Source organism: Salmo salar, chromosome 22, assembly GCF_965601325.2.
Source record: "Salmo salar chromosome 22, fSalSal1, whole genome shotgun sequence".
NCBI lineage: Eukaryota > Metazoa > Chordata > Actinopteri > Salmoniformes > Salmonidae > Salmo > Salmo salar.
The window spans coordinates 54,650,939-54,662,500 of NC_138312.1; the positions used below are offsets into that span (position 1 = coordinate 54,650,939).

The 11,562-nt window shown below is 42.1% G+C and overlaps 1 protein-coding gene across 2 annotated transcripts in view; it reads left to right on the forward strand.

The window, feature by feature from the left end:
• The window catches only part of asic1b (acid-sensing (proton-gated) ion channel 1b), a 387,844-nt gene that overhangs the window by 8,477 nt on the left and 367,805 nt on the right, over positions 1-11,562 (forward strand). The window contains exon 2 of one of the 2 annotated variants that reach the window (NM_001139984.1): positions 8,608-8,803. In NM_001139984.1, coding sequence (NP_001133456.1) covers positions 8,608-8,803 — 196 coding nt within the window. Of the gene's footprint in view, positions 1-8,607; positions 8,804-9,031; positions 9,054-11,562 lie in introns of those variants that run through there. The other variant, XM_082967312.1, reaches the window with a different exon arrangement.

Genomic DNA, 11,562 nt, shown 5'->3' on the forward strand with positions numbered 1-11,562 from the left:
CCCCCATGTTTTCTGAGCAATTTTTGTTTATAAATAAATATATTTTTATTGTTGGACTGTATAGCACTAGGACATCTTCTCCAAGTGATTTTAATTTGGGGAAACTATTCTCAAGTATTCCCGCGCATAATAGAAAAACACCTGATCATATACACATTTGAAAGGTTTTAAATTATTATTAGCCAAATATTATATCTGTATATCTTGCGGTTAATTTGCAGTCTAGAAAGTATTTGTAATTATGTTCCGGCCTCCCGACGATCTGCTAAAGAAAGAATCGGCCTGCAGCTGAATCTAGTTGATGATCCCAGGCCTGTGGTTTGTTAGGGTTTGTTTTGCCTATTACTGTATGTACAAAATGCATAATATATATATATTTTTAATGAAAATGTGCAATGTTATTTGGAAGTAATTTGAAGTGTAGGCTGTTTAGTAGCCAATATGGTTGTTATATACCCCTGTCCTGTGTGGTTTCACATCTGTCACAGCAGTAGTGCAGTGACCCAATACACTGCTGTAGCTTTTATAGAAAATAACATCAAGCTAAAGTAGCATTTTCTAGAAAAGTATACAGTTGTAGAACCAAGCTTTTTTCTGGCCTTTTTAATTGGTCCCTGACCATGTCTGACTTATCCTTCTGCGATTGTTGAGGAGTGAGAAGTGATTCCCATTTCAGTCTGACATTGAACACATGACTTGACCCTGAAAACGTCACTGTATTCTGACTCATAACCAGGGCAGTTTTGCCAACTCCTCAGTAAGGAAAGTAGCTATTGGCTGTCCTAAAAGTCGCTAGAAGTCGCTAAATGATGTCATCACCTAATTTGCGTAATTGGCCATGTGCATGGAATTGTGATGGACGCTGTAGGAGAGAGGAATGACGTCGTGGGAGAGACAAAAAGTGAGTAAAAAACACCCTAAATATGTTTAGAACTACTAATGAACTTTCTTCTGTCGATTCTTGTTTTTTTTATGTCACAATTCCAACCCTCCTCCTTTATCCGGGCTTGGGACCGGCAAAAGTGACACAAAAGAGACACTCTGGCGGAGTTACTTAGTTATTTATTTTATTTTTTATTTATTTTTGTTTTTTAGTTTAGATTTTTACATTTACATCCCGCCCTGAATGTAAGCCAGGGTGGGATCAGCCAGCGGCGGCTTTCCGCATGCACGATTCATTTGCAGTCTGGACGCGGAGGGGTGAACATCTGCTCTGACTGCAGCTGGGAGGAACTGCTGCGCGAGGACTGGGCCGCCAGTGAGTGCTTTGGGACGGGGGTGGGGCCCACGGCAGCACCCGCTGCTCGTTGAGAAGAGTAAGAACGATACGTGCTTTCACGTCAGAGTCTCCAAAAGTCTCCAATATCACCAGAAAAAGTCGCTAGATTTGTCGCTAGTCGCTTTTTTAATAATGTGTCGCTAGAGAGGTCTGAATACTCTCTAAATATAGCGACAAAGTCGCTAAGTTGGCAACACTGAACCAGGAATGGAACTTAAAGATGCACTATGCAGAAATTGCGCTGACATTTCCTGCTTACTAAAAATTCTATTAGTTCGCCTAATGTCAGTTTGTGACAAAACAATCAGTAATTTTGTAAAGAATCATTGTACATTTAAACTGCTGTGAAATGTCTTTTCCATAACCAAAAAGTTTGTATTTTCAGTTGTTTGAAGCTGGTGTACAAAACCGAAAGTAAAAGACACAAAACCGAAACTTAGGAACGTGAATCATAGAAATAGTGCACATAGAACAGATCTACCGCGTATTAGACCTGCTTTCAATGAGAATGACAGATCTATAACTCACATTTCTATGAGAATTTGGTCATGTCTCCCAGAAAAGTGTTATATTGTAGCTTTACAGATTTTGGGCACTGGCCACCCAGGCTAGTAGACTGCAATTTGTAGTAGCCCGGGTCCAAAATCTGTGCCATGCAATATTTTAAAATACATTTCAATAGCCAGTGGGCTAGTTGGACACGTTATGTTTTACTAGCCACAGGCTAGCGGGCTAGCTTAATTTTCATCCTTGCTTATCTTTATGAATTGCAGTAAATGAACCAACAGGAATTTATCAACTTGCTGCATTGTTTGCAACCTGCGTGGTATACGCACACTCATACACTTGAATTAGGTTCTATATATGATATACTGTATATGATATGTAATTACTTGATTAAACTATAATGTGACTTCTCACATAATCCTTTTATGCTGTAGTGCAAACTGATTACTCTGAAATATGACTTTATTACTCTGAAATATGACTTTTACTCTGAAATATAACTTTATTACTCTAAAACATTTAAACGTGTTAACCCTCGCAAGGCTGACGGCATCCCCAGCCGTGTCCTCAGAGCATGCGCAGACTAGCTGGCTGGTGTGTTTACGGACATATTCAATCAATCCTTATCCCAGTCTGCTGTTCCCACATGCTTCAAGAGGGCCACCATTGTTCCTGTTCCCAAGAAAGCTAAGGTAGCTGAGCTAAATGACTATCGCCCCGTAGCACTCACTTCCGTCATCATGAAGTGCTTTGAGAGACTTGTCAAGGACCATATCACCTCCATCCTACCTGATACCCTAGACCCACTCCAATTTGCTTACTGCCCCTATAGGTCCACAGACGACGCAATCGCAATCACACTGCACACTGCCCTATCCCATCTGGACAAGAGGAATACCTATGTAAGAATGCTGTTCATCGACTACAGCTCAGCATTTAACACCATAGTACCCTCCAAACTTGTCATTAAGCTTGAGACCCTGGGTCTCGACCCCGCCCTGTGCAACTGGGTCCTGGACTTCCTGACGGGCCGCCCCCAGGTGGTGAGGGTAGGAAACAACATCTCCACCCCGCTGATCATCAACACTGGGGCCCCACAAGGGTGCGTTCTCAGCCCTCTCCTGTACTCCCTGTTCACCCACGACTGCGTGCCATGCACGCATCCAACTCAATCATCAAGTTTGCGAATGACACTACAGTGGTAGGCTTGATTACCAACAACGACGAGACCGCCTACAGGGAGGAGGTGAGGGCCCTCAGAGTGTGGTGTCAGGAAAATAACCTCAAATTCAATGTCAGCAAAACAAAGGAGATGATCGTGGACTTCAGGAAACAGCAGAGGGAGCAGCCCCCTATCCACATCGACGGGACAGTAGTGGAGAAGGTGGAAAGTTTGAAGTTCCTCGGCATACACATCACGGACAAACTGAAATGGTCCACCCACACAGATAGTGTGGTGAAGAAGGCGCAGCAGCACCTCTTCAACCTCAGGAGGCTGAAGAAATTCGGCTTGTCACCAAAAACACTCTCAACTTTTACAGATGCACAATCGAGAGCATCCTGTCGGGCTGTATCACCGCCTGGTACGGCAGCTGCTCCGCCCACAACTGTAAGGCTCTCCAGAGGGTAGTGAGGTCTGCACAACGCATCACCGGGGGCAAACTACCTGCCCTTCAGGACACCTACACCACCCGATGTCATAGGAAGGCCAAAAAGATCATCAAGGACAACAACCACCCGAGCTACTGCCTGTTCACCCCGCTATCATCCAGAAGGTGAGGTCAGTACAGGTGCATCAAAGCTGGGACCGAGAGACTGAAAAACAGCTTCTATCTCAAGGCCATCAGACTGTTAAACAGCCATCACTAACATCGAGTGGCTGCTGCCAACATACTGACTCATCTCCAGCAACTTTAATAATGGAAAAATGGATGTAATAAATGTATCACTAGCCACTTTAAACAATGCCACTTTATATAATGTTTACATACCCTACGTTACTCATGTATATAGTGTACTCTATACCATCTACTGCATTTTGCCTATGCCGTTTGGCCATCGCTGATCCATATATTTATATGTACATATTCTTATTCATTCCTTTACACTTGTGTGTGTATAAGGTAGTAGTTATGACATTTTTCGATTACTTGTTAGATATTACTGCATGGTCAGAACTAGAAGCACAAGCATTTCGCTACACTCGCATTAACATCTGCTAACCATGTGTAAGTGACAAATAAAATTTGATTTGATTACTCTGACATGTGTCTTTATTACTCTGAAATATGACTTTATTACTCTGAAATATGACTTTATTTGTAACGGTTATCGTCGGGGATAGAGGACCAAAGCGCAGCAGGAATGTGGATGCTCATCTTGTATTTATTTTAAAATAAAGAGAACACCAAAATAACAAACCGAAAAATACACGAACAACAAAACAGTCTTGTCAGGCACACTCAGCAAAACAAGAAACAATCTCCCACAACACCAAACCAAACAATTACCCATATATAGGACTCTCAATCAGAGGCAACGAGAAAGCACCTCCCTCCAATTGAGAGTCCAACCCCCCATCAACCTAAACATAGACATACAACAAACCAGAAAGAACATAGACCAAAACCCGGAAATAATAAATCAAACACCCTACTACATAAATCACCACCCCGAACCACATAAACAAAATACCCTCTGCCACGTCCTGACCAAACTATAATAACAAATAACCCTTATACTGGTCAGGACGTGACATTATTACTCTGAAATGTGACTATTACTCTGAAATGTGACTATTACTCTGAAATGTGACTATTACTCTGAAATGTGACTTTATTACTCTGAAATGTGAATTTATTACTCTGAAATGTGACTATTACTCTGAAATATGACTTTATTACTCTGAAATGTGACTATTACTCTGAAATGTGACTATTACTCTGAAATATGACTTTGTTACTCTGAAATATGACTTTATTACTCTGAAATGTGACTATTACTCTGAAATGTGACTATTACTCTGGAATGTGACTATTACTCTGAAATGTGACTATTACTCTGAAATATGACTTTAATCTACACAAAGAGAAGGGAGAAGTGTAAACAAACTGTAACTGATGCTCTGTCTGAATAACATCAAATGATACCCATGAACAACTGAATGAATCACCCATTACAAGACTGAAATAAGACTGTTCAAAACTTAGCGCTGGTACAGTAGTTAAAACTAGATCAGTGTTAGATAATGTTTTTATAATGTTGCTTTGTTGGAATGACTCCACAATTTAAATTCTTGAACACAGGAAACCGATAAACTCTCTAAAATGGTATTAGAACATTTTCAAATGTTTTCTGCATTTAATCAAGTAAATCTATTTTCACGTCGGTGATTTTACATAATTGAAGTTCACCCACAAAATTGCTTTTATGATATCTCAGTGGATTTTGCATGTGAAATAATTATGTCACCTGAGTGCCATACAATTGTCATCCTTATTTACTTTAATAGTCTTCTTGAGGAGGCTTTGTTGTTTTTTCTGTTCCTGCCGGGAGCTAAACACAAATATACGCAATTCTGTATGATAATTGTTATTGTATATTGGCATTTGCCACTTTTTATGTGGATGTTTGTATTTACTAATTGTTTATTGCTTTGTTATTATGGCTTTGAAATGGATCACCAACCTGGTGGGTGGGGATGCTAGTGTTAATGAAGGTTCATTAGTACCTGTGTGCGTCTGGTCGAGACTCTGTGATGCTAAGCTATCTGCCCTCCTCTGGCTACGTGAAACACAGCTCGTCTCTGTAGTACTGTAACAGAGTGCAGGACCGACAGGTCTGACCTTCCTGTGATGGATTTATCTGATGTGTCTAATCATCCACTTCAAAGTAGTGAGTGACATTGTAGCGCGTGTAACAGAGGTGGTTCGACGAACTAGGCTCTCGCTCTCCATCAGTAACCTTGCCGAACCACAGAACACTGGTGTCACCTCTGCAAGGTCATTTCTAGACTTTGGGTCAGTGGGCTAACACCGTAAATTGGTGTGCAGGAGACCCACATTGGTTCAAATCCATTTGGTACCACATATACCAGGCAAGTGTTAATGAAGGTTAATTAGTACCGTGTGTGTGAACAGAGGTGTTGGGCGTTGATAGTGGCAGGAGGGCAGGCAGGCCTCATACTGATACCTTTGAAAGGTGGGAGGATCTTGGGTTACGGTTATACCTAGTGTAGCTTGTGGACAGTGGCATCCACAATTGTAGTTTTTATTTAACCTTTATTTAATTACATTGAAGTATGTGTGTGTGTGCGTGTGTGTGTGTGCGTGTGTGTGCCTAGTACCGAAATTATACCAGCTGCTGTGTAAACATAGCTTAAGCACACCCGTTGTAACTGCCTCCGTTAATGAAGTAAAGGTTGGATAATTTTTTTGGACACTTTTGGTACAGATGTGCCTTGTCGCAACACTAAAATCGGCTTTCAAACAAGCTCTACTCAGTGGCTGGGTCTACCAGCAGCAACGGAGCAGTCACGGTTCATCCCAGTTCCTGGACGGATTCCTCTCAGTGAACATTGACTGTCACAACATGAATGGAAACAATTCCACACTCTAAACTGCTAAACTGAAACGGATAGAGATCCAGGGAAATGGGTGGAGCTTTCTACAGAGAAATGGATAGAGATCCAGGGAAATGGATGGAGCTTTCTACAGAGAAATGGGTGGAGCTTTCTACAGGGAAATTAATGGAGATCCAGGGAAATGGATGGAGCTTTCTACAGAGAAATGGGTGGAGCTTTCTACAGGGAAATTAATGGAGATCCAGGGAAATGGATAGAGCTTTCTACAAAGAAATGGATGGAGCTTTCTACAGGAAGATGGATGGAGATCCAATGAAATGGATGGAGCTTTCTACAGGGAAATGGATAGAGATCCAGGGAAATGGATGGAGCTTTCTACAGGGAGATGGATGGAGATTTCTACAGGGAAAAGGTTGGAGATCAAGTGTGCTGCGCTCCTGAAATATGTTGTATAGATCCTGAGAATAGTGAATTCAAAATAAAAGTATTTAAAGTGTGTCCTTAGTAGTGCAATTATACCAGCTGGTTTGTAAAGTGTTTTGTTTTTAAATAGCACGTGTTACATTCCCCCAATAACCAACAAAAAATTGCTGCTCGACATGAAAAGAGAACTAACAAATGAATAATTGACAACCAAAACAAAACCAGGTGGGTTTTTAAAACAGGTTCTGAAGCTCATCCATGGGGGCCTACTGAATGCTAGCCAAGCAAACTCGAGTAGGGTCTTAACACCATGGGCACCCACTAGATTTGCTTGATAACAGATAAACTAGAAGATATGAAATCCCCCACCCCAACATAGGTTAGGGAGGGAAAATAAATGTGGAGTAAACCGAACAGGGAGACAAAATAAAAGGCTTTGTATTCACAAACTTAAAGAGGGAGAGTTAAACAGAAGTCTAGCTCTTCCAACATCTCTCATGACAACTAGAGCCTAAATACAGTAACACCTGTACAGTGACTAATGACTAACGAGTTGACAGGTGCAACGCATCCTGACCAATGAGGATGATTCCAATCAGGGCAAGCCACACCCAAACAGAACCAACCTCGAAATTGAAAATGAAATTGAGCAAAACCCCAAAGCCTATAACACTATCTGAATGGTGTAGCTACTGTTCACATTCTCTGAGTGCTACTAAGGCCACTTGACATCAATTACTGCACTAGCAACATCCTCTTACTTTCACTAAAGTGGACTCTTTCACTGCAATTAATTAAATTGTGCCGCCTGGTAGAGTGATGAAAATGATTGTTGAGAAGAATGCTGACTTAAATGATGATACATTCTCACCTTGATGAAACCTCCTCCTATTGCTGTGTGTGTGTGTGTGTGTGTGTGGGGGGGGGGGGGGGGGGGGGGGGGGACGAACGGACGGACGGACCTTGGGGGACCTTGTGCTCCCTTAGTTGAAGTCAAGCAAACTAAACATCACAGTTTTGAGCTGACAAATGAATCCCATAAAATATCCAAGCCGGTACGGTTGGTGTCAGAACGAAAGTGTTTTAAAGGGTATTGCAGTTAATAAGAAGATAATATAAGTGAGTTAACAACACATGGCTTTGAGTGTTGTACTGACATTTTCACGTCACAGACAAATTTCACCTCTAGTCTCTCTCCATCTGAGATGCTTCTTTCTCCAGTTTTTACCCTGTAAGATAGAAAGTATATATTTTCTTCAGAACAAACCCCAAGTGCTACATAACATGACTGTTCCTCAGTAGACCTACAGACGTCCATCCCTCCTTGGTCGCTAGGACTCCCGAAGGTTTTCCTTCAAAGCACTGATTTAACTCATCTATGTATGTTCTTTTAAAAGCCTCATGAGCGTTCATTAACATCAGAAATTCTGTCGTATTGACACCTCTGAAAATTCAAAAACAGACATGGCTTCCAGGAGAGTCCCGGAGACTTCTGAGTTTTTTTTAAATTACCCATATCCGAAAACACTGTGCATAAGGCAGACAGACCGTCAGACAGGTTTAGAGCACGTTGGGGATTATAATGTAAAATATGAATAAAGTAGTGGGGTTTTGGAAACTGTATGTATGTATGAGTTGTTACAGAAGATCTGTATGGTTAGCAAATTGTTGAGGCTGACCTAACACTCTGATCTGTCCAGGTATGAGATGGGACACCCACCCAAAGCTGACTTCCTCTGTGTCCTAACCACTAACCCTAACCTCTAGTCGTATTTCTAACAGATTCTATAACTCTCCCTCTCTGTTCCTTTCTCAGGTATGAGATCAGAGACACTCACCTGGTTGAGGAGAGCGTTCTTGAGACCCTGAAGATCAAAGCTGACTTCCTCAACTTCAAGCCCCGCCCCTTTAACATGCGAGAGTTCTACGACCGGACGGGCCATGACATCAAGGACATGCTGCTGTCGTGCTACTACCGCGGGATGGAGTGCAGCGCTGAGGACTTCACTGTGGTGAGTCACCATGTAGCATCTGGTTGAAACTCTGTGATGCTAAGCTAGTTGCTGTCATGCTACTACCCTGGGGTGGAGTGCAGCACTGAGGACTTCACTGTGGTGAGTGAGACAATGGTGCATGTGAAGACTATAAATACCTGCAAACTGGCGTTATAGGCTCCCATAGATAAGTTTCTCTGTGATGCTAAGCTAGTTGCTGTCATGCTACTACTGCAGGGTGGAGTGCAGCGCTGAGGACTTCACTGTGGTAAGTCACAGTAAAGATGGCAAATGTTTCAAAGGTGCTACGCGTAGAATTTTTTTGTTGTTGTTGAATTTGCTTTGAATTCATTAGATTATTGCTGACGGTTTTAAATGCAGTGTATTTTACCTTTTAAATTGTACAACAAAGCTTATTTAGAGAAAACATTTAAAAATGTAGATATATATTGTGAATCGACCAAAAGTTTGAACAAAATGTAGATATGTTGTCTGTCCCTACATGCAGTGTTCTCCACAAGCACATGGAGTGCCACCCAAATAGAAAAGGTAGCCAGCCAGGCTCCACATGGCTGGGGGGGGGGGGTAATACATTTTCTTTTTGCAGAACTTGCTCTATTTTGGTGGCCTCTGGTACCTTCTAATGCTAGATTGTATTTTCAACCAGCAACTATCAGGAAATAACACCACTGATGAAATGTTTTCACACTTTTACAGTATTGGTTTCATCAGCTGTTGTACAATATGATTTAAGTTCAGGATGCCGTGCAGGTTGCGTTATGGATGCTGTTCAGGTTGCGTTTAGGATGCTGTTCAGGTTGTTGTTCAGGATGCTGTTCAGGTTGCTGTTCAGGATACTGTTCAGGTTGAGTTCAGGATGCTTTTCAGGTTGTTCAGGATGCTTTTCAGGTTGTTCAGGATGCTGTTCAGGATGACGTTCAGGTTGCTGTTCAGGTTGCTGTTCAGGATGACGTTCAGGATGCTGTTCAGGTTGAGTTCAGGATGCTTTTCAGGTTGTTGTTCAGGGTGCTGTTCAGCATGCTGTTCAGCTTGTTATTCAGGATGCTGTTCAGCTTGTTATTCAGGTTGCTGTTCAGGTTGCTGTTCAGGATGACGTTCAGGATGCTGTTCAGGTTGAGTTCAGGATGTTTTTCAGGATGCTGTTCAGCTTGTTATTCAGGATGCTGTTCAGGTTGCTGTTCAGGATGACGTTCAGGATGCTGTTCAGGTTGAGTTCAGGATGCTTTTCAGGATGCTGTTCAGCTTGTTATTCAGGATGCTGTTCAGCTTGTTATTCAGGATGCTGTTCAGCTTGTTATTCAGGTTGCTGTTCAGGTTGCTGTTCAGGTTGCCGTTCAGGTTGCTGTTAAGGCCTCATTTCCTTCAGCAAGTTGTTCATCAAAGCCCACACCTCACCCCTCTCAGCTTTGGGAAGGCACTACAGGTCCTTAAACCTTGGGTCGTGTGCTGTACCGATCTTTAGCCACATGACGTTGGTGTTTTCCAACATCTGCTGTGAATGTCAGCTTGAATCTTACCACGTAGGCAGGGTCATTATCGGAGATCTTCATCATCCGCAAGAGATGGCACAACGCAGGCAATCTAGAGGAAAAATAAACGCACACCTATTTAGGCCAGGTGCTGGCTAGCGGGAGTGGAACACTTGAAAATATAGGAGAGCCGCACACTCTAAGAGCTCAGATGCAAAAATGTAATGTCCAACGTTTCGACATGCAAGCTGTCTTCATCAGGGTATGATCACAAACTCTGCAGGGTGACTCGTTTATATAGTGTCAAAAGACACACACACATACACACAGGTGTCTGTAATCATGGCCAAGTGTGGCCTAATATCATTGGTTAATTCTCAAATATTAAAATGACATACAAAGAACAACATACAAAAAACAAATGGATAGCATAGATTCAATTTAGACTACATAAGCTTACAAACAATTACAATGGCAAAGTCACAATAATCACAAGAATGGCTTCAGATCAAAGTCTACATTGAGACCGAAGGGAGCAAGGGTCTTTAAATTAAAGATCCAGGCAGCCTCTGGATCTTTAACAATAAATTATCGAGGTCACCCCCTCTCCAAGGGAGGGTGACAAGTTCGATGCCAATGTAACGTAGAGACGAAATCGAGTGGTTGTCTTCCAAAAAGGGAGCCGCAACTGGGTAAGTCGAGTTTTTGCACCTAATGGTGCTACGATGCTCTGAGATACGTACTTTTAATTCATGCTTTGTTTTACCCACATCATTTTTACCACAAGGACAAGTTATAAGATAAATAACTGCCTTAGTGGAGCACGTGATAACACCTTTGATTGGGATCTGTTTCCCTGTTTGTGGGTGTTTGGAGGATCTACAAATAGACGTTGTTCAGGAATATCTTGGGGTGGTAAATCAGAGTGTACTAATCGGTCTCTGAGATTTCTGAATACGACCAAGGGAAGGTCCGAAAACACACAAAGCAGGCAATACCACTGAGCAGGAAAAGCACTGCTCTCCTTCCAGGAGTTCCGTCAAGTACCTGCAGTAGAAGATAATTATTAATCATTTTATTCAATTGTGAGAGACCTGTTACACAGACACAGTCACTCACTCACTCACACACACGCTCACACACACGCTCACACACACATACTTTCTCTCACACACACATACTTTCTCTCACTCACTCTCACTCACTCACTCACTCACTCAGTCACACACACACATACTCACACATACTTTCTCTCACGCTCACACTCACTCACTCACTCACTCATAC